Raw genomic sequence first — 13,108 nt, 5'->3', positions numbered from 1 at the left:
AGAGGATGGGAGGAGACAGTGACCTCAGGGGCTGAGGGTCCAGCCGCTTCATGCACGTGAGCCCAGTGTGCTGCGGGACAGCGTCACCGGGTCCGTCTCGGGTCAGTTACGGTGACAAGACCATAACTCGTGAGGGACACCGTGGTTTGTTCCAGCCCTGCTCCCGGGCACCTGCCAGGGGCCAGACGCCGCCCTCTCTGGGCACAGGCCACACAGATGAGTTCCGGGGGCCTGGCGGGCCCATGCGGATCCGCTTCCTGCCAGCCCCTCTGGACACCACTGAGCGGCTCCCACATCCGTCCTCCCGCAGCCCAGGAACGGGCCCCAGTGGAAGTAGGTCCGCTTCCCGGGTCCCCTGCTGCCCGCGCAGGACTGCCTTAGTGCTGGCTGAGTGATGGGGCTCTTCCAGGTCAGGCTGAGGACGGGCAGGGCGGGCTTCTGGGAAGGACAGTCATGCGCGCAGGGAGCCTGGGTCCACGCTGATGCAGGGCGGGCGGGGGGCCGCCAGGAGCAGCTGGGAGCTCGTGGGTGGGAGATGAGCCCATGGGGTCCACGCCCGGAACCCACTGCCGCACCCCCCCACCTCCCGCCAAATGTGCTCGTGTGACTGTCCCCAAAGCATACTCTGGGGGAGACGGAGTCGGGTCAAAGGACCCACCTGAACTTCCTCCTTTACCAGGAAACACGGGCGCCCTGGCTGGGACTGGAGCCCATTGGTGTAGAAGCTACCAGTCCCTGGTGTTCTGAGCCAGGAGCATGTTCTAAAAGAAGTATCCACCAGGGAGTACTTGTGCCGTGGAGGGGGCTGAGACCAGGGTGGGCAGGGCAAGGCTGACCATAGGTGTCCACACTGGTAGAAGGTGGGCTGGCAGAACCCCCAGAACAGCCACACGTGGCAGACAGGAGAGTCAGGCTTCCGTGTGAAGCGGGTGTGCTGCGGCCACCCTGCCTTGATGAGAAGGAGGGGATCGAGGGGCCGGGCCCAGAACGAGGGAGACTGGTTGAGACCGCCCACCCTCCCCGTCTTCCCCTGACCGGCTGCAGCACCCGCAGCTTCCCACAGGAAGGTCCCGCTGGCCATGACTCCCGGCTCTGCGGGCCCCGTGGGGCAGGGCTGGCTGGGCCCTGGGGTGGTTTGAGCAGCCGTTGGTGGGAAAGGAGACCAGGCCGGGTGTCCCAGGAGGGCTGGGGGCTGCTGCGCCTGTGAGCGCCGCAGCCCCTTGGGCATGGACTGGGGACCCCCGCCCCCAAGCAGGTGTGTCCCAAGCACCCGGGGGCTTCCACAGGCTCTAGGAGGGGCCCGGCCTCCAGGTAGGCCCGGCCCTTGGCTCCCCTCACGGCCCCCCATTCCATGACTGGGCCCAGAGCAGAGGGGCCGCTCTGTCTACACACAGGGAAGGAGACATCAGATGTGCACGTGGCCTTTAATAGCTCGGTGGGCACTGTTTCCGTCGATGAAGGGTTTGTGAACTTATTGCAGGACAGAGCCAGGAGTGTGGCAACCACCTGTCACTCAGCGGGGGCGTGGCTGATGCCACCCCCATCGGCCAACCGTCACCGTGAGGGTGGCATGGGGAGCTGGTGGTCGGTCCATATGCGAGGCTCCAGAGCGAGGTCAGGCGGCTGGAGTTGGTGTGGAGCTCGGGCAGGAGCCTGGAAGCGGGTCGGCCCACCCTCAGGGTGCCTTCTCCTTCCCGCCTTCCCTGCATTCCTCTTTCAGGTTCTCGGCGGTGAGCTTCATTTGCTGTTGAGAGAACACGGGACGCGCTGAGCCACGCGAGCCTGGGTGGAGGCACCTCAGGGGTGCCCCCCCGACACACACACTGTGGGAGACAACTAGCGTGGCTCATTGAGGTCCGGGGACACGCACTTGGAACCAAGGAGCCGGGGTCACTGATGCGGCCCAAGGCTGCCCACGAGTCTGGAGCCTGTTTCTGACCCAGAGGAGCGGGAAGCGGTAGGTTTGGATGGAATGTGCTGTGTGCGCCCAGCTCGGTGGGGGTTTACAGACGCTGAAGTGAGAAGCAGCTGGCACCTCTTCCTCCCTGGACGTCCAGGAGAAGGCGGGGAACCACAGGGCTGGGGACTGCAGCCTGATGTGGGGCCAAGTCCTTGCTCCGCCCCCGCACACCGAGTGACCTCGGAAGTGTGGCCGCTGAGCCTTATGTCACACCCTCTCCGTGGGTGAGAGGTGCATACCCTGCAGGCTGATGCTGGGGTTACCGCCCCTGAAGTCCCTGGCCCAGAGCAGAGGCCCCAGAAGAGCGGACGTCTCACCAGCCCTCTGCCCCAGCAGCCACATCCAGGAGCGTCAGGGACATCCTGTGAAGGCTCAGAGGAAGGGGCCTGCACCCAGGACCACGGCCTGTGAGGAGGGAGCACTCCGGCTCCAGTCCTGGGGCCCGGCCTGGACACCGCTGCCATGGGCACTGGGAAACGTGAGTACAGCTCTGCACTGTTGACTGAATCAATTACACCTTTGGAATTTGACTTCACGCGCGCACACACACACACACAGATTTTTGATAACAGCTATTTACTTATGGAGAAAACAACTCTGAGCACAAACATGGCTGGGGCCGGGTTCCTGGCTGGTTAGCCCTGAGTGCCACACAGCTGGACAGGACACACACTCCCTCCGCTTTTGGGGAGGAGACCCCTCTGCAGACTGTAAGTCAGAGTCTGTGCCTCCTGCTCCGCTCTGAAGGCCGCTCTAGATCTCCAGTAACTCAGGAGGCCCCCTTCACTCCGGACAGTCCTCATCTCTCTCGCCCTGGGTTTAGGGGACCTTTTCAAACGTCTTCTCATGAGAGAGAAAAAGGAGTTGGGGACAGAATTTGACGAGTAGCCATCAGAAATTAAACTGATGAGGATAAAATGTTCCCTGGTTTCTCACAGAATCATACAGCCAGGAGTCCTCCTCCATATGGGAAGGGAAATCATAATGAGGTTTTTTTTTTTTTTTTTTAGGTCTTTATTGAGTTTGTTACAATATTGCTTCTGTTTCTATGTTGTGGTTTTTTGGCCAAAAGGCATGTGACCTTAGCTCCCTGACCAGGGATTGAACCTGCATGCCCTGCACTGGAAAGCGAAGTCTTAACCACTGGACCACCAGGGAAATATCCACAATGGGTTTTGATCAAATGAATTTTGATTGAAAGGCTCCTCTGAGGTTCAGACAGCCTCGAGGTGCAGACAGCCTCCCGATCTGTTTGTGTGGCTGTGGATAGGCCCTCTCCCCTGAACGACCCTGCTCCAAGTGCCCTAATTCTGGAGCTGACTCTCTTTTCAGGTCCAAAGCCTGGGAGGAGACTCTGAACCCACCGGCTGGATGACTCCCACCTGCAGTGCCGGCCCCACTGAGGGCAGCTCCTAAGGGCAGGGGTCTGCACTGGACTGCGTGGCTGGAATCAAAGGTAGGGACTCTCCATCCCCTCGGCCTCTGGGTTGGGCCAACGCTCCCCTGATCCCCACTTCCCACCCCAGGGCCCGTAGGCCTCCATCTGTCTCGTGGAGCTTTGTGATCCCCAAAGGCCACATCGACCACAGTGGGTGAGGAGCTGGGGCTCAACAAGGTCTCCCCCTTGTCTTCCACACCCCCAGCTGGCTATGCTGAGCAGAGAGCAGGACCAGACCCTAAGACCCTAAAGAAAAACCTAAGAGGGAACAAACTGCCACAGCCCGCCTGCCTGAGGTGAACAGTTAAACCGCATGTGAGGTCAGTGAGCGACGCACCAACCTTTCCGGCACAATCGGGGCAGGTCTCCACGGCTGCTGCCTGAGAGATGGGGTTGGAGGCCATCTGGCCTTGAGACGGCTCCCCTGGGTCACCCAGTTGCTTTCCACTGCTCACAGGTCTGCATCCCCTCACAGTGTGCGGTCATGGAACTCGTAATGAAACTGCCCACATCCTCCTCGCCTTCCAGCGAAATGGGGGGCTTTAGCAGAACTAACTCGAGAAGCATAAAAGTTCTGAAGGAACCTTGATGATGATTTGGTACTCTGGTCCCTGGACCTTGTTAAACGCAGACTCTTGGTCCCTCCCTGAGATGTTAAGATGCCATCATGCTGGTATGTAGAGGGAGCCAGAACTCTCTTGAACTTTTACCAGGCCCTCCAAGTCCCTCCATGGACAAACTGAGGCCTGGCAGTCTGATTTGTGGTCTGCCTTCTTTTACCAGAAAGCAAACTGGGTCACTGGGCAGGTCCAGACCACAGTCTGTGCTGAGGGTGCTGGGGTGGACCCCAGGCTGCCTCCTGCAGCTCAGCTCTTTGGTGAGGGCGCTTCAGCTGCACTGCTGAAGAGGGTGGAGTGGGAAGGAGCAACCTCATTCCCTTAAAAAAACAAAGTAGCTGGCTTCTTTGGGGACTTTAGAATCAAAACCTTTAAAAATGTAAGCACGATAATAATGCTGACTTCTTTCCCATTAAGAAGCATCAGAATGAAGAGCAAACAAAATTTTCCTTAACTCATGAGTCATTAAAACACTCATGTTCCAAATTATTCTTTAAAAAGCACAGACTTATTTTTGGTATCATTATTAACAATGATTATATAGGCAGACCTTTTACTGTGCTTCCCAGTATTTTTTTTTTTTAATAAACTAAAGGTTTGTGGGCAGTCCTGTGTTGAATGAACAATTCTATTGGTGGCATTTTGAACAGCATTATTTTTAAGGTTATGTACAATGTTTGTTAAAACATACTGCAATTACACACTTAATAGACTATACTACAGTATAAACATAACTTTTATATACAGGAGAAAAAGAAAAATTCACATCTTGCTTTACTGTAGTGGTCTGGAACCAAACCCACAGTATCTCAGAGGTCTGCCTCTTAACAGGAACCGACTCACTAAGTGTGTTGGCCAAATGTGCAGCTTAACCTGAGACAAGGTGAGCGACAGGATCCCTCTTCCCTGCAGAGAAGTAGAGAAGTGCTGTCTGAGACCTGCACCGCTCCGCACGTCCACAGACATGGCCTTCCCCTCCCAGACTCGTGGCCTCGCTGAGCCCGCAGTCACTCTCGGGACCCTTCTCTTCACCTGACTCAGGAGGTCAGCTGACGACACCCTACCCAGTTTCCAGTTTGCTGGCAGCTGCTGTTACCCCTTCCCCTAGAAGGACCCTGCGCGTTCCTCTCCCCCGTATGCTGCAGGCTGTCTCAGGGCAGAGCGCCACCCTTACTTCCCCTCCATTCTGATTTAATGGAAGGCTCCCCTGGGTGATTTTCTCGTGCAGCTGGGGTGGAGAAGCACTACCCGCGGGGGAGGCCACTTTGGCAGTTAAGGTGGGCAGGGGGGTGACGCGGGCAGAAGGGGACCAGGGCCTCCGTTGCCCACAGCTCTGCCCGTGCTTGCTGTTCAGCCCGGCGACCACGCGCCTGTCTTCTCTGCCCGCGTCACTAGCTTGAGATCATGTAGTTAAGAGTCAGGGCAGACTAAGCAAGGGTCTGCCATTCCTTGAAAAGAGGAAAGTAGAGAGCAGGCCTTCTGACTTGCACCTCGTTTTCACAAAGGTGAGCTTTGTCTGAGAGACCTAGAGGGAAGTCCCTCCAGCGAGCAGCAGCTCCCCGCGCCCCCCGCCAGCTCTCTCTCAGTCTTCCCTGCTCAGCCCCAAACTCGGAGGTCATCACAGATGGTTCCCTGCCCCTCCCCGTCAGGTCCTGTGGCCTCCGCCTGCCAAGCACACCACCTCCTCCCACCTTAGGACTGTTGCCCCTCCTGCCCTGAAACTACCTCCTAGAATCCCCCACCCGTCTCCAAAGGCAGCCCGAGTCGTGTTTAGAACAGGGGACCAGAAACATGTCACTCGAGGGCTTCCCGAAGACTCAGGGCTAAGGCTCAAGTCCCCCTTCTCTCTCTCACCCTGCAGCCTTGGCTGTGCTCCCCAAGCACCAGCTCCTTTGCCGTCTGCCTCATCTGCCCTGCTGCTGAGCTTTGCCCCTCAGCCTGGCTCCTCCCGGAACACTGAGCCCAGAGGACGCGTCTCCATCATGTCTCTCTCCTGGACTCTACTCGGGCTGTCGGGCTCTCTGCGGAATGTCCAGCTCTCCTCTCCTGACCCCATCCCGGGGCCTCCAGCAGCTGCACCCCCGGTTGGTGCTCCGTAACTACCTGTGGGGGGCCCCCAGCACATTTCCAGCAGCAGCCCGAGAGAGGACAGCTAAGCCGCTGCGAGAACAGCACAGGTGAGTGAGACACACCCACCTTCCTTAAGTTAGCATCATTTTCTGAACCCAGCCACATGTCTGGGACCAGTGAGCACACGCCGTAATACGAGCTGCACGTCAAGTGCCAGGGCTTCTGAGTCTAGATGGTGACCTGGCCTGGTAACAGTGCAGACCTGGGTCCAGCCCCTCAGGCCTTCAGGGCTGGCTCTGGTGAAGGGAAGGGGGTCTGCAGGTAGAGCTGGGGGAGGAGGAGGATGGAAAGACGCCCGATATCAGCTGGGTCCCTGCTGGAAACCAAGAAGGTCCAAACCCAGCTCCCCCACCCCGTGAGGTGTGGTGGCCACAAGTTCAGTAACTGCATGAGCCGACCCTGGGGAACATAAGTGTCAGTTTGACTTAAAAAAGAAACCTAATGTCTACTTATATCTTTTGGAAGGAGGCCACTGAAGTGGTGAAGTAGAAGAACGCAGAGTCCACTCCACCCACAAATACATCAAAACTACACTTAAAACTGGAACAATTTTCACAGAACACCAGCCGAGAGCAGCTGGGTATCTCAAATACCCAGCACTGAAAGAAAGACCCCCACGTAATCTGCTAAGACTAGAGGAAAAAAACGGGGCAGGGAGAATCCAGGTGGGGCCTGTGCCCCAAGGGAGGGAGCTGTGACAGAGGACAGGTTTCCGCACCTGGGGAACCTCCTGTGCCAGGACAGAGGGGAGGCTGCAGGGGCCTGGACTTTGCCCACGAGGACAATGCACTGGCCACCAGCAGAGAGAGGAGCCGAAACTGACAGCAGCCACATTCTCATGCTTCCCAGCCCGAGACATGCGCCTGCTGTTAACATATGTGCCTGGTACTGAAACTCGGGCTTTGGCGGAAGGAGGAGACTTGGTTTGGTGGTGTGGTCCAGGGCAGACCCTGGAAGCCTCGTTCTCAGGGTGCTCACAGTGTGGCAGAGCTCTCACGGGCTGCAGGGTCTCACACCGTGTGAGTATGCGCATGCCCAAGGCAGGTGGAGCTGATGCAAGACCTCTTGCAGTGGAGACAGGTCAGTTTTGTGGCTGTGCATCCTGGGTGGCGGGCAGCGTCTCAGAGTTGCCTGTCCCAGCAGGAGTGCTCCAGTCCCACCTCCCTCTCACTGCAGCTTAGATCCGGGTCTGGGGGCTTCTACTCCCAACAACTGGGCAGCAACCCCTACCCCAAACAGGGCAGTGACCAGCACCGAGCAAAGAGGTGGCTGTGATCATCATAGCACCAAGCACACCCCATCCTCAAGGGGACAGTGGCCAGCACAGCCTGAGCCAAAGACATGGCTGGTGTCCACAACAAATACAGTCCTTGAACCAGAAATACTAGAGTGACATAGTTCTACAGAGGGGTGTTCCCACATAAAAGTCTTTCAGGACCATAGTACATCACAGTTTCTCCTAAGTTTATAGAGAAAAAGAAATACATATAAAATGAAAAAGTAGAGGAACTACTCCTAAGAGGATCCCCTGAAAGAGCAAACAGACCCTTCCAGTCTAGCAGGCCCCAAGTTCCAGAGGAGGCATAAAAACGCTGAAGTAATTAAGAAGGCTATCAATAGAAATGCAGATCCCTGTAACAAGGAACTGGAAACCATAAGGAAGAGCCAGTCAAAATCAGACAACTCAATTACCAAGGTTAAAAACCAGCAAACTAAGCAATTCAGAAGAACCAATAAGTGACCTGTAACAGACATCACCCAATCAGAACAGCAGACAGAAAGAAGAAAAAAATGAAAGAAACATATTAGGTATATAAGATAATACTAAACCATGCCAGCCTATGCATTACAGGAATTTCAGGAGGGGGAGAAAGGGAAAAGTGGATCAAAAATGTATATGAAGAAATTACGGCTCAAAAGTTCCCAAACCTGAAGAAGGAAAAAGGTATCCAGGTGAAAGAAATAATGTCCCAAACAGGATGAATCCACACCAAGACGTGCCATAATTAAAATGCCAAAAGTTAAACAGGATTCTAAAGGCAGCAAGAGAAAAAGTCAGTTACAAGGGAACCCCCCTAAGGCTACCAGCTGATTTCTCTGCAGAAGCGCTGAATGTGTCTTACCGCTCTCTGGCCTACAAAGTCCTAAAGGGGAAAAATCTGCAACCGAGGACAAGATTCAGAAAGATTATCATTTAGAATAGGAGGAGATGGGAAGAATTTCTCAGATAAGCAAAAACTGAAAGAATACAGCAATATTAAGCCTATCCTAAAGGAAATACTGAAAGGCATTCTCTAAACAGAAAAAAGGAAGAACCTATAGGAAAGGGAAAGTCACATTAGGAAAGGCAGAGACATAAAAGGATTGAAGATCGATTAAATAAGCCAGCACATAATCATTTTCACACACAAAAAATCAACCATAAGATGTAATTTTGTGATTTTTTGTGATTCATCAGAATCACAAAATGTGGAGGAGAGGAGTAGGAAAATGTACATCTTTTAGAATGTATAGCAAAGAGTGCACGACTATCAGTCTAAACCAAGCAGATATAATAATTAAAATAATAATAAACTTGAAATAATTAATAAATTTGAAAACCACGGTAACCACAAATCAAAAACATACAGTAGACTCACAAGTATCATTAAAAACTCAAGCGTAATACAAAAGAAAATTATCAAGCCACAAAAGGAAGAAAAGAACAAAGAAGAAATTTAAAATGTCAGTAAATACAGACCCATCAATAAATAGTCTTACATGTCAGTGGGCTAAATGCTTTGATCAAAAGACACAGAGTGACGGACTGAATAATAAAACAAGAACCCACCACATGCTGCCTGCAGGAGACCCACTTTAGAACGAAAGACACAGAGATTAAAAGTGAGGGTGTCTTCTTCAGAGAAATGTCTATTTTGGCCCATTTTTTTCATTGGGTTGTTTGGTTTTTTTGATACTGAGTTGCATGAGCTGTTTGTATATTTTGGATATTAATCCTTGTTGGTTGCTTCATTTGCAAATATTTCTCCAAAGAAGACAGACATGGCCAATAAACACATGAAAAGATGCTCAGCATTACTAATTGTTAGAGAAATGCAAATCAAAACTACAGTGAAGTATCACCTCACACCAGTCAGAATGGCCATCATAAAAAAAAAATCTACAAACAAGAAATGCTGGAGAGGATATGGAGAAAAGGAAACCCTCCTTCACCGTTTGTACCAATTTACATTCCTACTACCACTACGTAGAACAGTATGGAAGTTCCTCAAACTAAAAATAGAACTACCATATGACCCAGAAGTCCTGCCCCCCAGGCATATACCTGGAAAAACCATAATTCAAAAAGATACACCCCAATGTTCATTACAGCACATCTTAAAATAGCCAGGACATGGAAGCAACCTAAATGTCCATCTACAGGGGTGGATAAAGATGTGGTACATATACACAACAGAACAGTACTCAGCCTTAAAAGGAACAAAACAGTGCCATTTGCAGAGATGTAGATACGCCTAGAGACTGTCACACAGAATGAAGTAAGTCAGAAATAGATTCCATATTATACAACTTTTTTCTATGTGGAATCCAGAAAAACTGTACAGATGAACCTATCTGCAAAGCAGAAACAGACAGATGCAGAGGACAAACTTACAGATTCTAAGGGGATGGAGTGGCATGAACTGTGAGACTGGCGTTGACTTAAACACACTACTGTGTATAAAGGAGATAACTAATGAGAACCTGCTGCATACCACAGGAAACTATATTCAATAATGTCCTGTGATGAACCATAGTGGAAAAGAACACGAAAAAGAATATATATACACACATAACTGAATCACTCTGCTGTACACCAGGAACATTGTAAATTAACTATACTTCAATAACATACAAAATAAAACATGGTTACTGAAGGGTAAGGCGGGTCAGATGGATAAATTCAGAGTATGGGATTAATAGATACACATCACTATATATAAAAAAGATGACAAGAATTACTGTATGGGACAGGGAACTACATTTAATATCTTGCAATAACCTATAATGGAAAAGAATCTGTAGCTGTACACTTGAAACTAACACAATATTCTAAATCAACTGTAGTGTAATAAAATTTTTAAAAAGTCATATATTGAGCCTGTGTTCTCTGCATATTTGAATTTCAGAGCAAAATTCCCAGGACCTGAAGCCATTTCAAATGAAAACCTCACAGATAACATCTTCCAGTTGAGAGCGAGGGGCCCACAGAGGCCCGAGGCCTGGTTCTCAGCCGCCCTGGGTGTGTGCTGCGCTGACGCTGCTGGAGCCAGGAACCCGAGCCGCACGTGTTACCAGCCACAGCCGATCAGAGCTGTTCATCATCCTAGACCTGCCAGGGCTACGGGCCTCAGGGTTCCGCAGGCGGCGGCAAGGCACGGGTTGCTAAGATGGCAAAGCGCAACCAGGGAGAGTCTGCCTCACCTCCCCGGGTTTGGGAAACGTTAGGAAAAATGAAAGGCGCTCATCAGAGCTGCTCTCTGCCGGTGTCCTTTCCCACTCCACCAATATTTTCTTCAAGTCAAGTGATCCTTACCGCTTACCCAAAACCCATATGAAATCACGAAGTGAGAAGTCTTAACAGACACCTCCGTGGGCGCCCTGGGCCTCCGCGTAGGGCAAACACACTCTGTATAGACTGTCTCCCGCAGGCAGTGAGCTCAGGCAGAGTCCAAGTCCTCGTGCATCACACATGCTCCTCTGTGCCAGCTTCACGGGCGTCTCGGCTACTGACCTCCCCGCTCCTCCCCATTTCCTCCATTTCTCACTGTGCTTCTGTGTCAAAACCTCTTTTTTCCTCCTGCTTTGCTGACATAACTTTTAATGTCTGTTACATTCTGTCACCTACTTGTAACTTAATTAACAGTGACCAACACTGGCCACTTGATGCGAACAGCCGACTTAGTGGAAAAGACCCTGAAAATGGGAAAAGATTGAGGGCAAAAGGAAGAGCGCAGCAGAGGATGAGATGGTTGGATGGCATCACTGACTCAATGGACGTGAGTCTGAGCGAACTCCGGGAGACAGTGAAGGGCAGGGAGGCCTGGTGTGCTGCAGTCCATGGGGTGGCAGAGTCAGACTGAGTGACTGAACAACAAACAACACTTAGGTTACACAGCAGGTGCTGATGTTTTCTCCAAGTTAAGTGATCCTTAACACATCCAAAAATCCACACGAAATCACTAAGTGAGAAATCTTAACAGACACCTCCGTGGGCACCTGGGCCCCAGCGTAGGGTGAACACTCTGTATAGACTGTTTTCCGCGGGCAGTGGGGCTCAGGCTTACTTACATTACATACAACGTGCATATACTATGTGTTCCTCGTAACTGCCCTCTGAGAGGCACACCGTTATCAACATTTTAAACATGAGACACAGGGAAGTTAAAATCCTGCCCGAGCTTGCACAGTTCAGAGGGGGTCTGCACCCAGTCCTTCTGGCTCCAGAGCCTGTGCTGCTAGCCTGAGCTGCCCGGCTCCTGCTTGATAGCATGCCAGCTCTGGGCTGCTTTTGGACCACCTATAACATCACCCCACTATTCACTGGGTTCGCCCAAGCTGTGAGATTCGGATTCCAACGAATCACACTTCCATCCTGTGAAAGTTTGCCTGTATTTTGGAAATGCTAGGTGAGGCTGAAGTTTTGTCCTGTCCCATCTGGCTCAGATTTTTTCTGCTTTGGCTAAATCTCTCTAAACCAAGGGAGTCCAGTTCTAGAACACACCTTGGTTACCCTACCCTGACCTTTAAGCACAAATTGAATCAAGATTTTAAAAGTTGCTTAAAATTCTGGGAAGTTTGAGAGTTAATAAAAAGCACAGAAATCCATTTGAGTATGTTTCAAAGAAAGGCTTCTAAGGTGAGGCGAAGTCCCTCAGTCGTGTCCGACTCTTTGCGACCCCATGGACTGTAGCCTACCAGGCTCCTCCCTCCATGGGATTCTCTAGGCAAAGGTACTGGAGTGGGTTGCCATTTCCTTCTCAAGGGGATCTTCCCGATCCAGGGATCGAACCCGGGTCTCCTGCATTCCAGGCAGATGCTTTAACCTCTGAGTCTCCAGGGTCAGAGGTTAAAGGCTTCTAAAGGGCACAAGAACAAGAAAGTGTGGAAAATATGGGGAAGTTAGTTGGCAAAGCACAAGCACTTGAGTTGCTAAAACTTGGAAAAGAAAACTAGTGATGGGCAAACTGCTTGAGGGAGCACCTCCAACAGAGGGAGCATCCCCAACGGAGGGAAACATAAAGAACGGGCAAACCTAAAACCGGCAACAAAGTGCCACTTACTCAGCACCTGCCGCGGGGAGTCAAACTGTTCAGGAATCATCCGGGCACAGGAAAGGTTAAGACAAACCATGTCTCCTTTGTTGGATAATGAGAAAAGCGATAACAGATGCTTAAAAGGCCGCCGAGTTGAATGGATGTAATGTGGACATGCCCAGACATGAGAGTGGAGAATAAGAGCTCTGGGCTCTGGCGGGACTCGGGGACATGCACCAAGGGGACAGCAGAGCGATGGCGCGAGGCCAGCTTAGGTGGACCATGCCTTAGCCCTGGCCACTCGGGCCCAGGGCAGTGGGCCCCACCGTGTGGGGTAAGGTCAGAACGCAGATGGTGTCTATAAGAGAGGAAGGTATCAAAACAAAAAGAACCGGTGTCCGTAAGATCAAAAACAAGCCATGACTAATCATGAGGAAATAATATACATAAAAACCATGATGAATACTTCTGGAACATCGCATCATGTAATGTGCATCGTGGCCGTATCAGAGGCAAGAGTGACGTCACAGGGATGGCCCAAAATGCCAGGACAGAGAAGACAAAGGCGACGCCAATTCTGTGGAAGAAGGGGAAAAGAGCATTTTGTGTTTTGCCAAGTAATGATGTAAAACTAGTACAGTGACTCCCAAATCAGAGGACTAATGAG

At 51.6% G+C, this 13,108-nt stretch overlaps 1 protein-coding gene and 1 long non-coding RNA gene across 6 annotated transcripts in view; one reads left to right on the top strand and one right to left on the bottom strand.

Moving 5' to 3' along the window:
• Positions 1-1,410: 1,410 nt before the first annotated feature.
• The window catches only part of ANO10 (anoctamin 10), a 216,603-nt gene continuing 204,905 nt past the window's right edge, over positions 1,411-13,108 (bottom strand). The window contains 1 exon segment of the mRNA XM_010842152.1: positions 1,411-1,744. Within this exon segment, the coding sequence (XP_010840454.1) occupies positions 1,676-1,744 (69 nt within the window). The 3' untranslated portion in view covers positions 1,411-1,675.
• Positions 1,762-9,108, top strand: LOC104990169. 5 transcript variants are annotated; one of them, XR_825475.1, is made up of 3 exons: positions 1,762-1,957; positions 2,207-3,416; positions 3,604-9,108. It is a non-coding gene; the product is annotated as an uncharacterized LOC104990169 (long non-coding RNA). The 5 variants fall into 5 exon arrangements; XR_825474.1 differs by having other exon boundaries at positions 1,762-2,438; positions 3,293-3,416; XR_825477.1 differs by having other exon boundaries at positions 1,762-3,416; positions 3,604-3,718; positions 3,856-9,108.

This window comes from Bison bison, unplaced genomic scaffold (assembly GCF_000754665.1).
Source record: "Bison bison bison isolate TAMUID 2011002044 unplaced genomic scaffold, Bison_UMD1.0 scf7180017864171, whole genome shotgun sequence".
Taxonomy (NCBI): Eukaryota; Metazoa; Chordata; class Mammalia; order Artiodactyla; family Bovidae; genus Bison; species Bison bison.
The sequence above is the reverse complement of the archived record's forward strand: the minus strand, read 5'-3'. Positions and strand labels throughout refer to the sequence as shown.